This window comes from Brachyistius frenatus, unplaced genomic scaffold, assembly GCF_029030835.1.
Source record: "Brachyistius frenatus isolate BFR_SWC_R1_liver_20210118 unplaced genomic scaffold, ASM2903083v1 Contig_62, whole genome shotgun sequence".
Taxonomy (NCBI): Eukaryota; Metazoa; Chordata; class Actinopteri; family Embiotocidae; genus Brachyistius; species Brachyistius frenatus.
Window position 1 is genome coordinate 2,005,711 of NW_027210661.1, and position 21,198 is coordinate 2,026,908.

Genomic DNA, 21,198 nt, shown 5'->3' on the forward strand with positions numbered 1-21,198 from the left:
TAAAGTCTTTAACCTAACCCAGACTCTACAAAATTCAGACAACATACACAATTTTTCCAGAAGAATTTCCTTATTTGTATTATGGGTTAAAACAACAACATTTAGCTCTAACACCTACAAACTCATTTTTTTGTACAATTGCTGGTTATGAGTTTATATAGTTGGAAATACTTTACTTCTCCTTTACTTTTACTTTTTTTTTCTTTTTCTTTTTTTTTCCGAACTTTGAGAACCGTGAGCTTAAAGTTTAAATTTTTTTTTTTTTTAATTTTTTTTAAAATTTATTTTTTTTTTTTTTTTAAAGATTTCTAAAGTGACAAAGCTTTACAAAACACAGACTCAGTCCAAAATAGAATATAAAAGCCAAAGCCTCTGTAAAAATGTGTGCTTTATATACGTTTGAAATAATACAGATTCAACACAAACTATGCGCAAAAACAAAGTGGGAATTTTATACAACTATAAGTCCATTAAAACATATGTAATTTAACACTTATTGTATGGTTTAACTGATGCTGGAAAGTGTGATGATTGATAGCCATATTCTCAAGACCACATTTCCCATGAGCGTCATCACTTTCTATTTTGCCTTTTTTTTTTTACCCGGTCAGCTGGCATGTGGCTTGTTTTGCTGATGAGAGAAGACTTTGAAGAGCCTTGCTGACTATAAATAGAGTTGTTTTTGGTGTTCAGGCAAGTTTTTTTTAGAAGGCTTTGTTTGTGCTGTAATGCCTTCCGTAGAGCTTCTATTGATTTATTTATTGTGGTAAAATCTCAGGAATTGTACAAATTTACAAGCTTCTACAAATGTTGTGGAGATTGGTTGAATGTGCATTAGTTATTGACACTACTATTTCCTGGAGGGACTGATTAGTGGATCACCAACATTTACCAAGTAAATGAGATAATACCTGAAAAGGGATTCGTCACACTTAGGCCACCAGGTGATGTTCTTGTTAAAGACTTGATGATCTCTAAAACACGAGAAAACGGCTTAAAAACATTTATTAAATTCTACGGTCACAGCATAGTAACATTTCAAGAGGGCCTTTATTAGGATTATTTATTACTATTACCTCTATGTCACAATATTGATCAGTTTGTGAACTTCTTCCTGAATTCACAGCAGCGAAACACGTGCAAGACATTTGAACTGGGCAGAAAACCAAATTAAATCACTCTAAGGTTTATTCACCTATTTTAATCTAACCTGCCTGAGTAAAAGCTTATCTGCCTCAACTGCTGGAAAGGTGTGAACACACCTAAGGGATAAGTGTTGTGTGGAGGGAAAGATTACTGCTTTTCTATTTCTGTCCTGCAAAGCTCTTTAGCTGTCTTACCCGCATGTGTCCGAGACTGTGAGAATGAAGTGTGTGTGTTCACCTCTGAGGGACTGTGACTGGACATTCTCTCAACACTGTGTTCAATTGTTCTTCACCTCAGCAACCCCTGCTGCATTGCATTTTTGATTGCTCGGAGCAGCATATGTGTGGACTTATCTTTCCTTCAGCGCGACTGAGGAAAGCAACTGAAAACCGAGGAGAACATTAAGGATTAATAGAGACGCAGAAGGGATCGTGGCCACGATGTTGATCACCATGCTAACAGCCATGTACATGATGGTCAGAGTTGTAGAAACGGTAAGATGACTTTATAGATTGCTTAGAAATAAGAATAGTAAGCTTGGAAGCTAGTATAACTTACATTTATTTGGTATTTTTAATTGAGTATGCTGTTGATGATGTGTGTTTGGAAGTGATTGGCATTTTTCATTACATTATGTCTCCTAGTCACTCAGTGGGTTGGGAGAATCAAATACAAATCGAGTTTCTGTAGACAGCTTCAGCATCAGTGCTGTCAGTGTCAAATGAACACCAGGTTAATATTGACAGCTTCCAGATGTAATTAATGTGATGTGAAAGTAAACTGCTTGTATGTAGCATGCCTCTCTGATTATTGGGTTTTCATGTTTCAAAACAACGTGTACCAGTTTAAATGAGAAAAACAAACTACCGCCACAAAAAAAAAAAAAAAAGGCATTCACTTAGAATTTAGCTACAAGGTCGCTTATGAGTCACACTTCTTTCCTCACATTGACACCTCTAACCGACACATCTCTTTTTTTTCAGATAGGGGTGCGATTTGCTCGGCAACAGGATCCTCTGCCTTACATTGTGTCCCAGCCTTTGCCTTGGCAGATTCACTCTGTGTCACACAGCCGGAGGAGCAGCAAAGCAGAAGAGGTGAGGAGTTGTAGCAAGATCTGCGCCTTTAGTGGAGTCGGTGACGCTTATAATCGGGACCACACGCAGTCAACACAACTTCATTTTAACTGTTGTTCCCTCTAACCACATCCTCTCTTCGTGCCCTTGAGTGATCCCCTCTGCTCTGAGGCTTATATTTTCACGAGATGTTTAGTGCTAGACAAGCAACTTATTTCAACAATTCAGATGTCCCCTGCTTGCGTGGCAGGAAACCTTACTCATGAATTAGCTTTTCTAATCCTCTGTTATCTCTGGCGAGACAGAGTATGAAGAAAGTTCAGCAGTCAATCTTTACTCGGCATGTGAGCATATAAGCCGGTCACATGTTTTATGTTGTCCTACAGTGTCTCAGAGGAGGACTGCATATGAAAGCAGAGGAAAGTGATTTACATGATGACTTTTGGTGCCTCTACACTCAAGCTGTGCTAGACAAATAATATGATATTAAATAAAGTGGAGTTTTGTGTCGGACTCCGTTAAAAAGTGACATTTCGGTCCTCAGTGAATCCATGTCAGTGACTCAATAAATCCAGAGATCAGTTTTGTCCACTACTTCAGTTATTATTTGTCAGGCTTTCACTATAGATTTTTGAATAAAAATGCACTTTTCAGTCCGGTTCAAAGTGCACACATCTAATACCTCACACACAAGAAATTGTAGTTCACCTGTGGGTAGATTTTTTTTTTGTGTGTGCCTTTTTCTTAGTTTGAGGTCAGTGGTTTGAAAGGTACTTCTGATCCAGACCTTTATAAAGATGAAGTTGACAAAGAGAGCTGGACCCATATAGAAAGAGCACATTAGCAGAGAGATATCAAAACGGATAAAAAGGCAGACAAATTATATACTCCGTGTCCGTAGGTTGGCTACAGTTTAAATTCATCTTAACTTCTCTGGTGGAAGCAGAGAGTAGATCTCATTGCCAAGGTCATGGTGTGTGGGACTGAACGCAGGCACACAGCCAAACTGTCCGGTAAGCATGCTAAGTCCTCACTCCTCATCCTCTGGTTTCCCTCCCGCTGCTCTGCTTGAGCTGTAATCCCAATCAAGGGGATTTGTGTTTGAGGTCATTATTCTAACTGTAGATCGGAAAGGACAGACACACCGGTGCCGTCACACATGTACTGTACATTTGTTCTTTCAGGACAGTGCTCTTTGTACAGTTTAGGAGAGGAGTTGTGATTATCTGTTTGCATGTGATTGTGTGCTGTCAAAGGTAGAGTATGTGAACAATGTTCCAGATAAGATTGTAACGCTGATAATTCTCATACCGCCCCAGTATCTGATGCATCTTGTGCACATCAGCACAACTGATGCTTCCTTTTTCTTTCTGTCTGCGCCAGTAAGTCTATCAGTTATAATGTTTCTTCTAACACGTTGCTGTTCTGTTTAATTTTCAGTTTGATGGCCTCAGGAGGAACAGCATAGGGGTGTACAGAAAGAGTAAGTAATCCTCTTAGATAGTTACTTTAAATACGGGCTATTTTTCTGCTTTGACGACTGGCGTGGCAAAGTTCCCACTAGACTTTGATTTGAATAACTATCAAATCCAACGGAATAAACCTTCTAATCGGAAAAAATTGCCTTCCTGAATAAGGGCTCATAAACTATGTTCTTCAACTCAATCATTGCTAGGGTTACAGACTGTCTCCATGGCTGTTGCATCAGTCTCTCTGGCTATCCCCTGTGTCCTCTCGTGCTCAGACTCCAATACCAGTAATGGGGTGTGTACCACGATTACCGTTCCACCACTCGGCCCTATTGAAGTTGAGAAGGCCGCCTCTACTATCCAGACCCATTTCAGGAAGTTCCAACAGAAGAAACAGAAGAATGGCAAATAGAAGGAGCAAGAAGGATGGTAGTAGACCGGGTAAAACAGGTCTGACGGACCACAGGAAGCAGGTTGGATGTTTGTGGATTTACCAAAGACTAGATGAACTCTGATGACATACACAAATGCATATGTACACTCAAATACAAATGTACATACGTAGTGAATGAAAATAAAGAGTAACATACAGCAATAGCCTACACTTCAAAAACTACTTGTAACACCCTACTATAATTACATGTAAATGATACTTATGGATATTCTGTAAATCTGAATGAATAGTTTTGATGTACTGTGATGACAGAGTGACTATGAGTTTGTGAGTGACTTTGAGCGTGCTGTAATTTACTATGAATATATGACCATTGGTTTAATGTGGAAAAAACAACAACTTATTAACCCTTTAAAAACAAACATGGTTAACTCTGACCAACCTATTTAAATAAACTCATCTTTCAGCCTGTGGTGTTTCATTGCAGTATGTTGCCCTCTAGTGTTTTGATACATTTCTGAATCACATTATGCATGAACTACATTTTTAGGTAGTGGTTTTTTTTTTCATAACAATACAGTAATTTTGAAGTGGCTGTATGGAGACACTGAGTGTTCCAAAATAATTAAATTGACAAGACATTCATTAATCACCTACACAAAAAATGATTAACATAAACAGGAAATTGCAAAATAATCCAAATGATAATATTTAATTGACAGAGACTTCATGAAAGGCAACATTATGAAAAAAAGTGGCATAATCAGGCCTGGTGGTAAAATTGAGGATGAACCATTAAAGATAAGCCTTTTTGTGTGCAGAATTGAGTTGTTTTGACATGAGATAGAAGGCCATGGATGTCAAAGAAGCAGTTTATCCTATACAAAGTTTGATATTGATTTCTATCTCCATTGATGTGAGGGGAAGTTAATTTTGGTGCCCAGTATTCAGTTTACAATATCAGTTTAAAAATGTATTTTCCATTTTTCCTCTTTTTAATTAATTACTTTTTGTATTTAGTATATATTTACAGCTGTTACTGTGTTTTATTTGCAGTCTTAATATCCATAAGATGATATTTGTGGATTTAAGTACCAAAAATACAGCATTAGATCTTTCTATTTAACTCTCTGAAGCTCTACAGTCTCTTTTGTTTCCATGTCTTTCAGGCACATTGATATCAATAACTTTCTTTTCTGATTGGCTGACTCTTTTCTGAGGGTCTTGTTGGACTTGTAGCTTGCTACCTTTGTGTCCTGTGGATCTTAAAAACAGTGAGGTTACAAAGGGATGAAGGAGCCGAACCCATGTTGTGATTACAGTCAAAACAAAAGTCTTCACACAGTTAATCTCAGATGCTCCATGGTTCTGAAAGAATGAGTAATATCATCAGAGTTTATAAAAAGATAGCTTTATTGCACAAGGTGTTGAGTACTCTTTTTTAACGTTTTTGTATGTTTTCATAGAAAAGAAAATGTAGAGTTAAACACAAGCAATTGCAAATTGAAGCAACGTTTCCCCATAAAAGTTTAAGGAACAACCTCTGGATTTTTAAAATGTTTTCATTAACCCACTTTTAAACTGTTCAATTCACCACTTTCTTTTGTCTTTTATAACCAGAAAAATTTTCAGAACATGCAATGCTGCTGCCCCTCCCCCCCAAAAATGGAATAATTAAAAAAAAGCAAACTCTAAATCAAGCAACCTGTGACAAAGTAAAAAAATAAAATAAAATAAAGATAAATAAAAATAAAAACGGAGACAACGCAACCAAATGCCCTGTAAAAGAAGAAACCAATATTGTTAACTATGCATGGTCCACTCTGACATGTTTTAACTGGTCCATAAATCAAGATAAAGCAGTGTCTGTATAATTCTATAGTTTTTCATTAACTCCTCTTCTGTTTCATTACAATAACTTCAGTTCAAAGTTTACATTGTGCCCTGGATTTTAGTGAAGATGTCGAAAATAGTACTCATTTATACAAAACACTTTCCTATGTACACAAGTCTTCTAATATGGAGTAGAAATCAGGTTGTACAGGTGGGCAAAAGGGTACAGTGAGGGGGGATTCTGATTGGTTGACAAATGTGGAAAAGGTTGGGAAAGTGAAACATGTGAAGTTGGCTTTACAAACAGGCGAAATCAGTTTGAAAGCATGTACTTGCATTTTAAGGAAAAATCCACCCAAGATCACATGGACATTGTAAATCATTTAAATAAACATTTGGAAAACTGGTCAGATAATGGACCGACTGCTGCTAAGAAATTGTCACAGATCAATACAAATAATAAATAACTGTAGTTTCAAGTGTTGGTGTCATTCCATTTTGGTACTTTTAGTTTATATTTTTTTTTCTTCAATAATGGCAAAAACTTATCTGCAATTTTTGATCCCTTATGCCCTTTTGAATAGTTGTACACATAGAAGAGATATACTGTAGAATAAATTAGTAAATATTTAATTAATTACTTGGTGAAATGACATATTTACTAACCATCTTTTTAAGCATTTTTCATTATTAATATTTTCTTCAGAACACTAATGCATAACCCTTACCCCTTAAACCATAGGGTATATATATATATATTTTTTTTTAAATTTCTATCTGAAAAAACATCCCCAAATTTAGTAAACAGCCGTAAAACTGCAAGGACAAAAATGATCAACCTTTGCGTCTTCGGCCTAATCAGAACAAGATTAGAGAGTAAACAAAAGCCTTATAACAGTGAGTCAATTAGCACTGTTGTTATTGAGGCTGTTGTAAAATGTTTCAACTTCAGCGCTACCAAATTTGATGCAACAGAAGTGAAGCACAACAATGCTACACCCCTTTTAGTCATAGCAGTACTACATTTTGTTTTTATACAGTGGCAGATGAATTCTTCCAACTTCTGTGCAAGGAAATTAAAACTAGAAATTGCGCCCTAGTAATAGGTTTTGCCCAAGAGGACAACAATGTATGCAGTACTGAGTACTCCACAAAAGTCAGGTTAAAGTTGAAAGCAATAAAACATACCTTACAAAATGTAACTCCTATCAATCTGGAAAATTTGCTGATTGATAATTGATATAAAACCACATAAAATTATCAGAGGGTGGAATTTTCTTTAAAGACAGACATTACATTTACTTTTAGCAAACTGACAGAAGATCAGCGTCACAGTAGAAGCAACTTCACTGGAGAATTGGGGATAGCAGGTTGGACAGAAGTTTATTTCATAACTCCAACCAATATCCATACAACTAAGTAAGGGAGCCCCTGCTTTTGGTTGAGAAAACAGGTCTGCCCATTCCCAAACTCATGTTTTTCTGAAGACAAGTATATGCATAACTTGAAACATAGTCCAAAATGAAAAGCATCATAACCATTAGCAACAGAGAGCAAAATACATGTCTCTGGAGTTTTAAAATAAAGGGTGCATGAATACATTTATCAGCAGTTGTAATTTTTACTATGTGATATGTTCATTTACCTGCAGTCCTGGAGTTTGGGGAGGACTTGCTATGACATATAAGAAACAGAAATACTTGTTGGTCTGTTTGTCTTTATGAATTATAGTTGAATAATGGCATTGAGTTTGTGAACACACCTTTGGAAGGTACAATACAACATAATACAAGAGGCTCTCTTACTGTATAGGCTGTCCTCGTTTCACTGTTTTTCTTTTTCAACACCACACTTTCTGCACTGAGCCATAGACTACAGTTAACCAGCGACACTATCTCACACTATACTTTGACTTCACTGTGCTTGTCCTTTCATCTGCTACCTGCTGCACAGGTGCTGCACCTGGAACATTTACAAAATCACAAGAGGATCGTAGTATCATTCCTCAAACCTAAGTTTCACCATTTAACTGTCTTTCACACCATTTCCTTTCTCTCCAAGATCTTCCGTCCATGGTTGTGCTACCCGTTTAAACTTCCCTCTTCTTTTTCTTCTTTCCGTCTTGCAATTTTTCACTCTGAGCGATTGTCTTGTGATCTTTTATATATATTTTCAATTAGAACGGCTTTTATATTTCTCTGCTTTTTTCAATATTCATATATTTGCTATATATTTGAATAGAAATATATATGTACATACTTTTGAAAACAAACATATATCATATCTTTTTTCTATTGCGAGAGCCCTGATGTTACGTTTTACCATTGCAAAACATTTGGAGCAACTCTTTTTTTTTTTTTTTTGGAACGATCCTTGTAATGGAATTAACCTTTGGGAGAACAAATTAATGAAAAAAATAAAACGGAACAGATACAGTACCATGCATAAAGCTAAAATCAATTTCAGTGAGGTGGAGGGACTTGAAAAGACTTCTTTTAGTTTTAAAGACCACTTATTTCTGAAGAAAAATGGTATCTCGCTGCTATTTGCTCCAACTATAATCCCAGTCACTGTCCGTTCATGAATTCCAGATCATTCAAATATTATATTTTTTCTAATACATCTTTGCTGTACGTTTGCAACTTGTTTTATTATTCGTGCTGTCATTGAACTTCAAATAGCATTTCTGCCCATCTGTGCATATCAGACCTCATCTTTCAGTCTGTATTTTTGACTAGCCAGTATGCTAGCAATAGGTCACAGTGACACTGTATGGATATGATGAGGGACTGGGAGGGTAGAAGTGAAGGTGGGAAGGATACAAAGGGAAAAAGGGGGTACAGGTAAAGAGTTGAAACAAAAGAATGATGGTATTGTTGCACCATAATGAATCATAAAAAGCTCCCTTTCTTCTTTGCTTTGAGGAAGTTAAAGAGAGAAAAAGAGGAACCTGTTTATTATCAGCTGCAATTGCTCTCTTTGTAACCCACTTCTTCAGTATTTTTCTTTTCCTATACCATGTTGTCAATCACACTTAACAAAACAAAGTTCAAAATGCTGGACCAAATTAGGTTTCATCGTCAGCATCATCATCATCATCATTACTGTCCCATATCCCCAATCACAGGTACAAAATTAACAATGGGGTGGTTCAGCTTTGACACAGACGTCTGCCCGAGAGGTCAGCGTACAGATTGATGTTAAAAAGGTCCATCGTTGGTGTGTGCCTGCCACATGTACACATATATATTTACACATATACACTCTCACACACACACACACACACACACACACACACACACACACACACACACACACACACACACACACACACACACACACACACACACACACACACACACACACACACACACGCAGGCTTGTGAAGTCTTTTGTAACTTGGATCCATTCTAACTTTTTCTTAGTGCACATGAGATTATAATTTCCATCATCCCAAAATAAACAGAAAACTTGATGGAAAAAAAAAAAAAAAAAGGTTTGGATTCATCTTTCACTTGATGATGCTAGACATTTTTTAATCTTCTCTGCTTTGAGTCTGTTTATAAAAGCATCAGTTAAGACCACTATGCTGTGTCATCCATTGCATGTATAAGAAAATTCCCCTTGTCTCAAAAGTGATGTTGAGACGACAGTCCTTTCACTGCCTCTAATGTGTGAATCCATGATGGAGTAACCTCTGAGAGCCCGTGTAACACCAAGGTTGGAGGTTTATGCATACAGTAAAAGCATCCTGCACATGGCACAGTGCTGTGATATGAGCTCCTTTTCCATCAGAGGCCAGAGAAGTTACATATTTAAAAACCTTAACACACATCTGTGTGAAACTCAAGCAACCTGGTTCATTCTACGACTGTCTTGATCCAAAAGAACAAGACAGTGCACGTGGAAAGCATTTTGTGCATAAGTACTGTGTCCTTGCCAGAAAATGAAACTATGGAGTGAACAAATAAATCATTGATGTTTTGGCAAGTGATTACCAGGGTGATTAAATTAGAGAGAAAAAAAAAAGACAGAATTATAACAGAAAGCAATCAGGCAGAAAGAAAGGCAAACACCTGTGCTGTGGAGACCCAACTCTGACCTCTTCATATAGTAGTGTCAATGGGAACCCATCCAGCCCCCTGCAGCCTGGCACAGCGCAGGCACTGACGGGTAAGCTGTGCATGTGTATGTTCCTCACCCCAATTTTCCATGGAGGCTCCAGGCAAGCGCTGGCTTAACCAGCCTTCTATTAAGAGTTACAGTGACAGGCCGCAGTGATGGCAGGCTACACCAGTGTGTAGGACTTGGAGTAAGCCCCTGCCCCTCCATCCCTCTGCTTCTGTAGTCTGCCTAAGCCCGAGGAGCTGCTCTCCAAGAGAGAGTCTCTGGATCCTCCCATCTTGGAGGAAGATGAGGAGGCACCGCCAGGGGTCCCTCCTGTGGCCCCTGCTGCCCCACCTCCACCGGAGGATGATGATGCCCCAGCAGCCGCAGCAGTAGCAGCAGCAGCTGCTGCTGCACTCTGGGCCACTGAGGCAGAGGAGCCAGGCATGGTGAGAGTCCTCTGGGGAAGTGTGGAGCTGCTAGAACTAGCAGATATCCCCCCACTACCTCCCCCTCCTGTTGCTCCTCCAGAGGAAGCCCCAGAGGAAGTGAGGTTGGACAGGCCAGAGTGGCCCATGGTCAGGGCCTGTTGTTTTGCAGAGTCCATAGTCACATGACGGCCCTGGGTGTGGTATGCACGTTGGGCCAGGCCACGAATAGAGGCTTCACGTGGTGGAACCACTGGACATGGGTCATGATGCTCTGACTGCTTTCGGAAAAAGGGATCTGACTTCATGTAGAGGGGTAGGTTGCAGTAGTCACCTGGAGGGGACAAGTCAAATTTTATGTAACTGCAAACTCCTGAACAAGTCAAAAGGATACCATAATGGATACCATTTGTAGTGTTGTTCACTAGAAAGATTTTCACTACATTTATCAAATTTACTGATGGCACTGGATTCATCTGGCAACATTATTGGTATCTTTGCACACCATTCTTTAGTAAACTTAGGATATGAGGTGCGATCAAAAAGTTCCAAACGCCTGTAACGACCAAAAACCGTACCCGATTTACATCTGGCCGCCATCCCATTAAAACTAGACCCCTGATGCATATTTCATTAGTTATCTATAAAGTATATATACTTTACTTGAATAAAGTCTGACCTTTGGCCTTACTAATTTACTCATTTTCAAATAAATTTTAGACTTAAAATATCAAATGAAAAATAATAATAATAATTTCAAAAAAAAATCACGCTTTGCAGCAACCACTTACTCTTGGCGCGGTGTGGAATGGGCACAGCTACATTCTTGCCACGGTCATAGTCTTGGGGCTTGGGCGGCGAGGCAGTGAAACGGCAGATGCCAGGCTCTGACGGTGTGCTCATAGACGTCATGCTGTCTGCATTGTCATTGGTACCTGTGGTCATCTGATCAGATGAGCTGTCAGAGATAAAGCACTCTGTAATCTCAAATTTGGCATGTTGCAGGTGTTCCTCCAGCTTGGCATGCTCATATGCTCTTGCCAGCTCCTCGTAGGTGGACGAGGCACTCTCTGTCGACACCATGCTGTTGCGACCCTTATCTATGGAAGAGGAAGAAAAGGGAATGAAGGCGAGCACATTATGCAGCTCTATAAATGCTGTTGAGATGTAGCCTACTGCAAAATCGTAGCCTACTGCAAAATCGTATCCCACTGTGCTTTTGAAAAATAACCCTGAATGTGTGTGCACAGTACTGGCTGTAAGTGTCATTTCACCCATGTACCAACCTGTGTCCTGTGAGAGGCTGGCGCTATAGCTGTCACTCTCTGTGACAGTGATGCCATGCTGGGAGCCAACTGTGCGCCAGTCTGAGGTGAGAGTGCGGGCTGGCGTGGAGGCCTGGCATTTGGTCAGAGTCCACTGACTGGAGTAGCGGTTCCTGATGCTGTGGGTTGACTTGACACTCTTCCTCGACACCGGGTCTGGTGGTAAGTGGATAAAGAAATAAGAAGGTTGCATTTGCACAAAGCCAGGAAAGTGAGCAAGCATTTATCGTCACCTTATGATCCAGAGACACTAACTTGATATTTAACTTGGAATCAGAGCATCACTCGCGCAGAAATGCAGGAATTTATGCAGCTTATGCTACGGTACATACAGTATTTGTGGTGAATAAGGCTTTTGCACTCGACTCCATAATACTGCTTCAGTCAGAGTAACCGTTTACTTAATAAAATGGATAGTGAGGAGAAAGAGCACATACTGGTTCCTGGTCTGATGTCGGACATGTCAATCAAAGGACCGGTGTTCTGGATGAGGGCGGGGTGATGGACAGACACACCAGTGCAGAAGCTCTGAGGGTTCCCGGTTTGGTTGAACTCTGTGTCTGTCACAGGGATTGTGGCCTTGTCCTCACCTATGAAACACAGAATGCAGGTCAATAACCAAACAAACAGTCTAAAGTCTCTGAATGTTCATAACGCATTAATGTAATGAACATTTGATTTAATACTGTGCACAGACACGTGATCACACACAACAACTGTGTCTCTCACCAATTTGCTTGATGCCTTCTTTGTCCTCAATTAGCAACTGCACTCTAGGAATGTCGATGTGTAACCGTGGGCCCTGTGGAGGTCCTTTAACTGGGGTGTCAAAGCTGCGGTTGTTTTTACTAATCCAGAAATACAAGACAAGTACACACAAACATTCATGGTTGCTAAATGTGGATTTTAAGTTACACTAAATCATATCTTAGACTGATTTTGTGAGAAGGACTACAATAAATACCAGCCTTACCTGATTAGCATCTCTGCCAGGCTTTTGGCATCTAGAGAGAGCAGAAGATATAACAAATAATGCATATTTTCAGACAAACAAATCAGTCTTTTAAAATAAAGGCAACTCTAGAGACCTAATTCTAAGATTCTCTCTGAAGTCTGCTTATGCCTCGTGAGTCTCTCTAAAGACATCTTCTTGCCAATTCATCCCTATCACTTGTCTCCTCTCCTCTTATTTTCTCTCTCACCTCTCAGTCTCTTCAGTCTCTTTTCTTTGCGTTTCTTGCGAATGATGAAGAGCAGTGCAACACCGAGAGTGACCAAAATCACAGGACAGCCGATAGAAAACAGCTTCTTGACATCGTCGTTCTTTTCCTGGGGGGATTTAATCGGAGGAATTGTGCCTGTACGCATGCAGCAAGAGAACAGATTAGTTTCTGCTCTTTCATGACACTATTGTAAAAGTGAAATTATTTTTAAAGCGGTAGACAAGACCATTTATCGAGGCAGAGTGCCAAATAAAGACAGTCCTCTACTCACTGCCATCATAGTCCAGTGTTGCAAACTCTGAGCTCTGGTTGCCACAGCCAGCACTGTTACACGCTTTCATCTTCAGCTCATACCAAGTCGCTTCTCGTAGTTCTGCCAGGAACACATCTGTGGTAGCATTGGTACGCACACTCTGCCATGTCCATGTATCTGCAAAATTACACCCACAAATGTTGACTTTAACATTTTTTGCTTTTATTCTAACAATTTATTTCTATTAAGATTTAATTAACATGTCTGTTGCATCTCCAAATATTCCCAACAATTTAAATTATAAAAAACAGTGACTCACTTTTTGGTCTAAACTCCAGTGTGACAGCGCTGATTGGACAGCCTCCACTGGCCCAACCCTGCAGGTTGAGGCGGGCGTGGCTGGAGTTAATGTGGGTGAAGACCGGCTGATCCTTGTTGAACTGGGGTTCTGTAAAAGCAGCAAAATGGTCTATGTCTGTCTCAATATTATTTCACAGGTAAATGGCACAAGTGGTAATTTTTTAGTATTTTTAAATAGCCATGAATTTTTTTAATTTTTATATAGTTTATATAACTTTCATTACTACCACCACGGGTCTTCGAATAAAAGTCGAATACTTTCCGGAGAATATCGAACTCTATTTTTACCTGAAATGCTCATGTACTACGGGACACAAGTCAAGTTATTTATAGGGACATTGCTTTGTTATCAAGCGAGACATTGCGATTGCTGAATTATGTATGTGTGATTATGTTGAGTTAAGTCCCTGAATCGCTAGGGTCGGGCATATATTTTGAAATATATCCCCATGGACTATTATTAGAAGACCTATGGCAGTAGTAATGCTTCACTACCAGTCACTTCACAGAGGTGAAGTTATTATCCCAAAGCCAAAAGCAGGAACAATTTAGTATCTACAGTTTTAAAAGTCATTTCTATGTTGACAAGAAAAGTCAAAGATAAAGGATTTTATTGCTGTTCTTTTTTTGTTGTTGTTGTTAATAGGTTCTAATGTTCCTCATACTGTGGGATGAATGCAATATCAAGTATTTAAAGCTTCACTGTTGAGTGCATCGCATCTCACTTGTGACCTATTTTCCAATGTGTTTTAGACTTTTGCTATTCAGAGTTCATGTTATTGCTCAGCCCTTATTCTATCACTCAAATATGTATACTTTTCACCTTGTATCGAAGCACACTCATTTCTTACAACCTCTTTTCCACCTTCTCACCTCGCCCGTGGGTCTTTGCTTCTATGATCTCACTGATCCGTCCGGCACCAACACTGTTCTTGGCAGCCAACTTGACTTTATACCAGGTCCCACAGCGCAGGTTGTCCAGTTTAAAGGAGCGTTCACTAGAACTGATGAAAACATCTTTCCACTCCTCTGTGTTGTCTACAGAGTACTGCAGCACAAAACCTGCGAACAAAGAAAGACACAACAATAATTACTCTCCTTTCTCTGTTTATTACATGTTTTTCTATTTCACATCAACCCTATTGAAGTTTATGACACTGGTACCGCTACTGTCCACTAGATGGCAATGTAAGACTATATTTCTTATGCCCAGTTAAACCTCAGTTGGAGGAAGGTCTAGCTGCTCTATGTCTATGCCGCCATTAGTTACCTACAAACCTCAAGACTGGGATGGCGCTGACTGAGCATCTATGCAAATGAGGGTGTGCAATATGGTGACTGTTTTTATAATCAGTTGCCTTGGAGAGCCCGCACCCTCCTGCTCTGAAACACTTTCCATCTAATCCTCTCTCTGTCTTTCCTTCTGTCTGTATATAATTATGCATATATGAATGTCTCCCTCTCTGTTTCTTTGTACTCACTCTCACACTAACAGATGGTGCGATAGAGTCCAAAACATCAGAAGGGTTAACATTTGCCGATCGAGCAGTGTTTTGTTTGTAAGTTTTATAGTCACCCTCTGTCTGTCACAGAACAGAGGAGGACACAGCAGAACGTAACAGAGGATAGCAGAGAGAACAGTACAGAACAGACTATTGTACAACAGATTAGAACATAACATCAATTCTCAGTGCAGGATTACCAGTTGACGCAATTTGTTTATCAGTTTACTTTTACTTTATTTTTAAAGAGTCTGAAAAAAGGCCTCATAACCAGCGGACTTATTTTTTTTTTTTTTTCATTAAAACACAGACTTTGATCTAAAAGGGAATAGTGTACAGACGCCACTGCAGTAGTAATGCAAAATAAATGCTTGATGGGGAACTTCAGCATTGCTTACTGCTGACACAGTGCAGATGGCTTCTCAGACATGCAGGCATTCTGATATACAAGATATACACAATGGCTTTATGGATAAATGAGACACTGGGTGACATATACAAATACTAGTTGGTGGTGCATCATTTTTTTAACATAACGATTCCCACTGTTGGTGTTAATTCCAATTAACGTGCACATATTACACAGATCTTTCTTTGGGTCTTCCTGGCAGTAAGGATCTCCCATATGATCAACCCTAAATATTATATTCTGTCAGCTTTTGGAGACTTTAAATTATACTTCAAGAAATGGATAAAAACAAATAAAAGAGCTGTGATGTAATTGTATTTTCTGCATAGTTTTTACTGCCATTTGTTTTGTAATCACATGAAGTACAAAAAGTCTTCCTGGGTGCAGTTGTGTTTCAAACCTCTACATCAACATCAATATAAGCTTGGTGCTTGTTGGTGCCACATACTGTAGCTATAAAGAGTCAGGCCGATGGCAGTGCAAACATCTCATACTGACAAATAGCATGGACAAAGGCAACGACTGAAGTCACATTTGCATGCATGCCCAGTCAGGCGCTCACACTATGGCCATCCTCACACACAGCTCACCAATAATCAGACAATCAAACAGACACACAGTCAACAGGGAAACATAAAACCAGGACGCCGTTCAATAAGCTTATAGATCACTGGGTACGCTAACAACGTGCCAGGTAAAAGACAGCTCAAAGCACAGACAGGGTGTAAACTGAGACACGACAGACATGTTGGCTTTAAACAAGATCAAAGTGACGAGATTATACAAGAGGATAGAAATACAGTTTTCTTTGCTAGGGCAACATACCTCTGATCGAGCTGCCTCCGTTGTCTCCTGGTATCCAAGCCAGAGTGATGGAGGAGGTGGAGGTGGTGGAGACGGTTAGACGAGGCTGGTCTGGAGGGACTAAGAAAATGACAGAAGAATGTAACAGCTCAATAACAATTTTACTTAAAGTGTTATATATTTCACATGAAATGTTATAAATTCTAGAATAGAATGGTGTCAAGTGCGTCAGTATTAGCGGTTTCCTACCTTGTACCAAAAGGTTGACGATGATAGTGTCAAATCCCAGCGTGTTGGTGGCTGTGCAGGTGTAGTACCCAGAATCTTCAGCTTTGACAGAGCGCAGCACCAGTGTCCCATTGGCCAGAATGAGACGCTGTCCATCCAGAGACACTGGGATGGCTGTGTCCTCACTATTAGACAACAAGCAGAGAGAATTGTGAGAATAAATCTTAAGACTTATTTAACTGTATTATGTTAAAATGTTATTCTTTTGTCATTCTTTATTCTTTTGCTACAAAATTGGACATGTGGTCACTGCACAGTAAGGATGTGTAATGATTTTTGAATCATCATTAACAGAGGAAAAATGTCATAGTTTATTGCCTTGTCTTACTTTCCCTGTTTTTTACTAATTCCTGGCAGTAATGCATCACTACCACCAGAAGTTGGCGGTAATGCACCAAAAAGCTGTTTGCCAACCGAAAAAAACACGTTATTACAGGTTCTGGTAAATTGGGTGTGGCTACTGGAGATAAGGTGCTACGGTGCAAACAGCAGAAACATGCAAGGACTACCACTTAGCTGTCAAAACATTCTGTTTGGAATTTCTTCAAAAGATAAACAAAGATGAGGTGCCATGCAAACTCTGCCAGGTAAAGCTAGCACATCACAAATCAGCCTCAGCTATACAGTCATTTGAGAGCGAAGCACAGAACAGACATTCGATCCACAGATCAAAAGTAAGTTTTTGCCACCAGACGAAGTAAGCTTGATATTAGACGTGCAAAGCAAACAACAGCCCTCTTGTCAAAGATAATCGCTAAAGACATGGTTCTCCATCAGCTCGGGGTTTTCAAAGTTTGGTGATATTTGTTGAGCCAGAGTTTACAGCATGAATGGATCTGTATGTGTGTGTGTGTGTGTGTGTGTGTGTGTGTGTGTGTGTGTGTGTGTGTGTGTGTGTGTGTGTGTGTGTGTGTGTGTGTGTGTGTGTGTGTGTGTGTGTTTTGCATAATGGATTACGAGTTCCCAGCGAACGTTGAAAAGAATGTAATCTTTTTATTTTTTATTTTCATGCCTTCTCCACAGTTAACTGCATTGTTTTTTTCTGAAGATGCACAACTTAAATGACATCATTCTGTTGTTGGACCAACCTGTTACTTTCATAGTAATCCACTTACAAAAAGACTTTCAGCAGCATGCACACATAGCTTTATTAAACATTTCCAGGGTGGATTCTCACCTGTCTTTGGTCCATTTTATGGTAGGTGTAGGTTCCCCTACTGAGCTACAGGGCAGTCGCACCTCCTTCATCCAAGGAGTCGTAACTGTACCCCCAAATGACAGGATTTTAGCTGGGGCTGGTGGAAGATGAGGAGAGGAACGGAAAAGTTAAAGGTGTTTAAGTTGAGAAAATAAATAAAAAGACCATTTGAGCTAATTGCATGGACACCCAAACAGACCATAATACAAGCAGGGCAAATAGCCCAATTAATATCTACCAATTAGATAATCTTGCTGTTGTCAAACAAGCTATTTTAAAACCCAATAAACAATCAGTGGTCTGAATCAATACATTGTGAGGGTTCATATGAAATTCATGGATGCATGCATGTAAATTGATTTGTTTTCCTTTTGGGATTAACTACAAGTGTGACGTGTGTGTGTTGTATTTCCTGTTTACAGCAGTGTTAAATGTGACATTGTCTTGCAAAGAAAAGAATATATAAAAAAAAAAGAATATAAGGAAGGACAAAGATTGAGCAGAGAGGACATGAAAAAAATATCCATCCATTCAGGCACATAACCCTCTTATTCTCTGTCACTCCCCCACCCGCTCTCTGTCTCTCTTTCTTTCTCAAGCTTGGCGTCTTAATGCTCGTGCTCTAGTGCACTTATGTTAAGGTTGAATGAAGTATTGAGTGGGCAAGCCTGGAGGACACTGCCTTTTACAGCTGCCGATCAGCTGCCGCACACACCCATATGAGCGCACACTAACAAACCTTTGCACCCAGAAGTCAAAGGGATGAACAGATAAAGAAAAGGATAACATGGTGGAAGTGCACTCTATTCATTCTTACTGCTCTATTCTTCCTGTCTGGTAATCCAAAGCCTATTGATTTAACTGCCATCTTCATTTTCTTAAACACTCGGCCTCTCTATTGTCTTGTGTATTAGTTAGCTCTAGTCCTATCGTGTCATTTTCTCTCGTCTTGTTTTTCCTCCACCTCCTGTCCTCCCTTTTGCTCGCCCTCTTATCATTTTCCTGATTGAGGGGAGTTTATCTGATGCCCCCTGAACTCTGAAATCAATAGCACACCTCTGTCCCCCCTGGTGAGCTGCATGGACACAGAGCCCTCAACTTCAAAGGGCTCTTCCACCATCGATGCCATGACCCCCCTCCCTCCCCTCTCTGTGACGACTGGCCAGGTTAGGAGACAGCTGGAGAGACTTCACCAGCACAAGGCTGCAGGGCCTGACGGCATCAGCCCCGGGGTCCTGAAGACCTGCGCCGTCCAGCTGTCTGAGGTCCTGCAACACCTCTTCAACCTGAGCCTGAAGAAGGAGGAAGTCCTGGTGCTGTGGAAGACGTCCTGCCTGGTTCCAGTCCCCAAGAAGACGACTCCATCGGGCCTCAACAACTACCGACCGTTTGCCCTCACATCTCATGTGATGAAGGTGCTGGAGAGGCTGGTCTTGGCCCACCTCAGGCCGCTGGTGAAATCTTCACTGGACCCGCTGCAATTTGCGTACCAGCCTCATGTGGGAGTGGACGACGCCATCATCTACCTGCTGCAACGAGCTCAGTCGCACCTGGACGGAACCGGTGACTCTGTGAGAATCACTTTCTTTGATTTCTCCAGTGCATTCAACACCATCCAACCACTGCTGCTGAGTGAGAAGCTGCAGGTGGTGGTGGGGGGGGGCACCTCCACCGTCTCCTGGATCACTGACTACCTAACAGGCAGACCACAGTTTATCCGTCTGGGTAGTGTACAGTGGTCGGTGGTACTGGAGCTCCACAGGGAACTGTTCTGTCTCCCTTCCTGTTCACCTTCCAGTACAACTCAGAGTCCTGCCATCTGCAGAAGTTCTCTGATGACTCTACAGTGGTTGGGTGTATAAGGGATGGACGGGAGGATGAGTACAGGGCAGTAGTGGAGGACTTTGTGGAGTGGGCAGGAAGAAATCACCTGCTCCTGAACGTGGCCAAGACCAGAGAGATGGTGGTTGACTTCAGGAGGAAAACGACGGTTCCACAACCACTGAGAGTTCTGGGAGAGGAGGTGGACATAGTTGAGGAGTACAAGTACCTGGGTGTCTCCATCGACAACAGACTGAACTGGAAGACCAACATCAACGCTGTCTACAAGAAGGGGATGAGTCGACTCTTTTTCTTGAGGAAACTTCGATCCTTCAATGTGTGCAGCAAGATGTTGGAGATGTTCTATCAGTCTGTTGTGGCCAGTGCATTGTACTTCGCTGTAGACTGCTGGGGGAGCAGCATTGGAGCCGGTGACACCAACAGACTTAACAAACTGGTTAAGAAGGCCGGCTCCATCATTGGCTGCAAACTGGACAGCCTGGAAAAGGTGGTGGAGAGGAGGACGCTGAACAAACTGTTATCCATATTGGATAATCCTGACCACCCTCTCCACCACCTGCTGCAGGGACAGCGGAGCACTTTCTCCAAAAGACTCCTCCAGCTCCGCTGTCACAAGGACAGATACAGGAGATCATTCCTGCCCACTGCAATAAGACTGTACAGTAACTCACCTCTGGCAAAATCCATCACACAACAATAACAGCGTTGTCTGTTTTTCTTGTTTGTTTAAATAAAAAAAAAAAAAAAAAATTTGCACTATTGTTTAGTTTTAATTTAATTATTCAATTTTATTTTATTCTACTTTATTGTATATACTGTGCATTTTTATATTTAATATTTTTTACTGTGATTTTACTGCTTTCCTGTATCTATGAATACTGCTGTAGCGAACAAATTTCCCCTTGGGGATTAATAAAGTAACTACCTACCTACCTACCTACCTACCTACCTACCTGTAAAGTCAAAACAGGCAGTAACGCAGAAAGAAAAAGTGATGCTGGATAAACAAGCAGAAAGGGATACGGTATATATGGTAAGAGGAAGATGTGGTATATAAAGTGAAAGAACCTTTAAAAAGGTTATTTTTAGTTCATAACAGTGTCACTAAGAGGCTTGAAGAGCAGCGCTGCTCCAACAGTAGCAGCGTCGTAACAGTTCCTAGAAGAGTGAGAGAGGATTGAAGCAGAAGGAGACAGAACCACAAAAATCTCACCCATCCAACAAAAGCTGATTTGCAGGTAAAAAGACATTCAGGCGTTTCATATTGCTATTTTGCGAGATCACAAAAGAACATTGCATGACCTGACTACATTCTGCCGTCATCACCTCGGTGGGCTGCATCTCGCCATACTTGACATTGATTACTTTGTGGATGGGTTTGTGTCTGATGTCGGCTCGTTGTCAATTTGGCTGGCAGCCTTTTCCGTTTGAATGGAGAAAAGTATTTGAATGGACTCATTTCGTTGTAGTTTTGTAAACTGTTTTTCTTTATCTTCAGGTGGCATTGCTCTCCTGTCCTCTCATGCCCTCTCTCTCTCCCA

At 40.4% G+C, this 21,198-nt stretch overlaps 2 protein-coding genes across 6 annotated transcripts in view; one reads left to right on the top strand and one right to left on the bottom strand.

Annotated features, from left to right (window-relative positions):
• The first annotated feature begins 1,407 nt into the window (after nucleotides 1-1,407).
• LOC138625505 (uncharacterized) lies at nucleotides 1,408-4,537 on the top strand. The gene is made up of 4 exons (XM_069706461.1): nucleotides 1,408-1,640; nucleotides 2,130-2,243; nucleotides 3,663-3,705; nucleotides 3,967-4,537. Exons 1-4 carry the CDS (start codon nucleotides 1,587-1,589, stop codon nucleotides 4,101-4,103), a joined length of 348 nt encoding a protein of 115 aa, XP_069562562.1. The 5' UTR covers nucleotides 1,408-1,586; the 3' UTR covers nucleotides 4,104-4,537.
• A 937-nt stretch (nucleotides 4,538-5,474) lies between these two features.
• dscaml1 (Down syndrome cell adhesion molecule like 1) overlaps nucleotides 5,475-21,198 on the bottom strand; it is a 108,054-nt gene continuing 92,330 nt past the window's right edge. For all 5 annotated transcript variants that reach the window (XM_069706417.1, XM_069706416.1, XM_069706415.1 and 2 more), the window contains 13 exons: nucleotides 17,795-17,912; nucleotides 16,579-16,742; nucleotides 16,351-16,449; nucleotides 14,488-14,676; nucleotides 13,574-13,702; nucleotides 13,273-13,431; nucleotides 12,981-13,136; nucleotides 12,752-12,782; nucleotides 12,508-12,626; nucleotides 12,216-12,368; nucleotides 11,740-11,934; nucleotides 11,245-11,553; nucleotides 5,475-10,787 (listed from right to left, as the gene is read on the bottom strand). In XM_069706417.1, coding sequence (XP_069562518.1) covers nucleotides 10,207-10,787; nucleotides 11,245-11,553; nucleotides 11,740-11,934; nucleotides 12,216-12,368; nucleotides 12,508-12,626; nucleotides 12,752-12,782; nucleotides 12,981-13,136; nucleotides 13,273-13,431; nucleotides 13,574-13,702; nucleotides 14,488-14,676; nucleotides 16,351-16,449; nucleotides 16,579-16,742; nucleotides 17,795-17,912 — 2,402 coding nt within the window. In that variant the 3' untranslated portion in view covers nucleotides 5,475-10,206. The remainder of the gene's footprint in view (nucleotides 10,788-11,244; nucleotides 11,554-11,739; nucleotides 11,935-12,215; nucleotides 12,369-12,507; nucleotides 12,627-12,751; nucleotides 12,783-12,980; nucleotides 13,137-13,272; nucleotides 13,432-13,573; nucleotides 13,703-14,487; nucleotides 14,677-16,350; nucleotides 16,450-16,578; nucleotides 16,743-17,794; nucleotides 17,913-21,198) is intronic.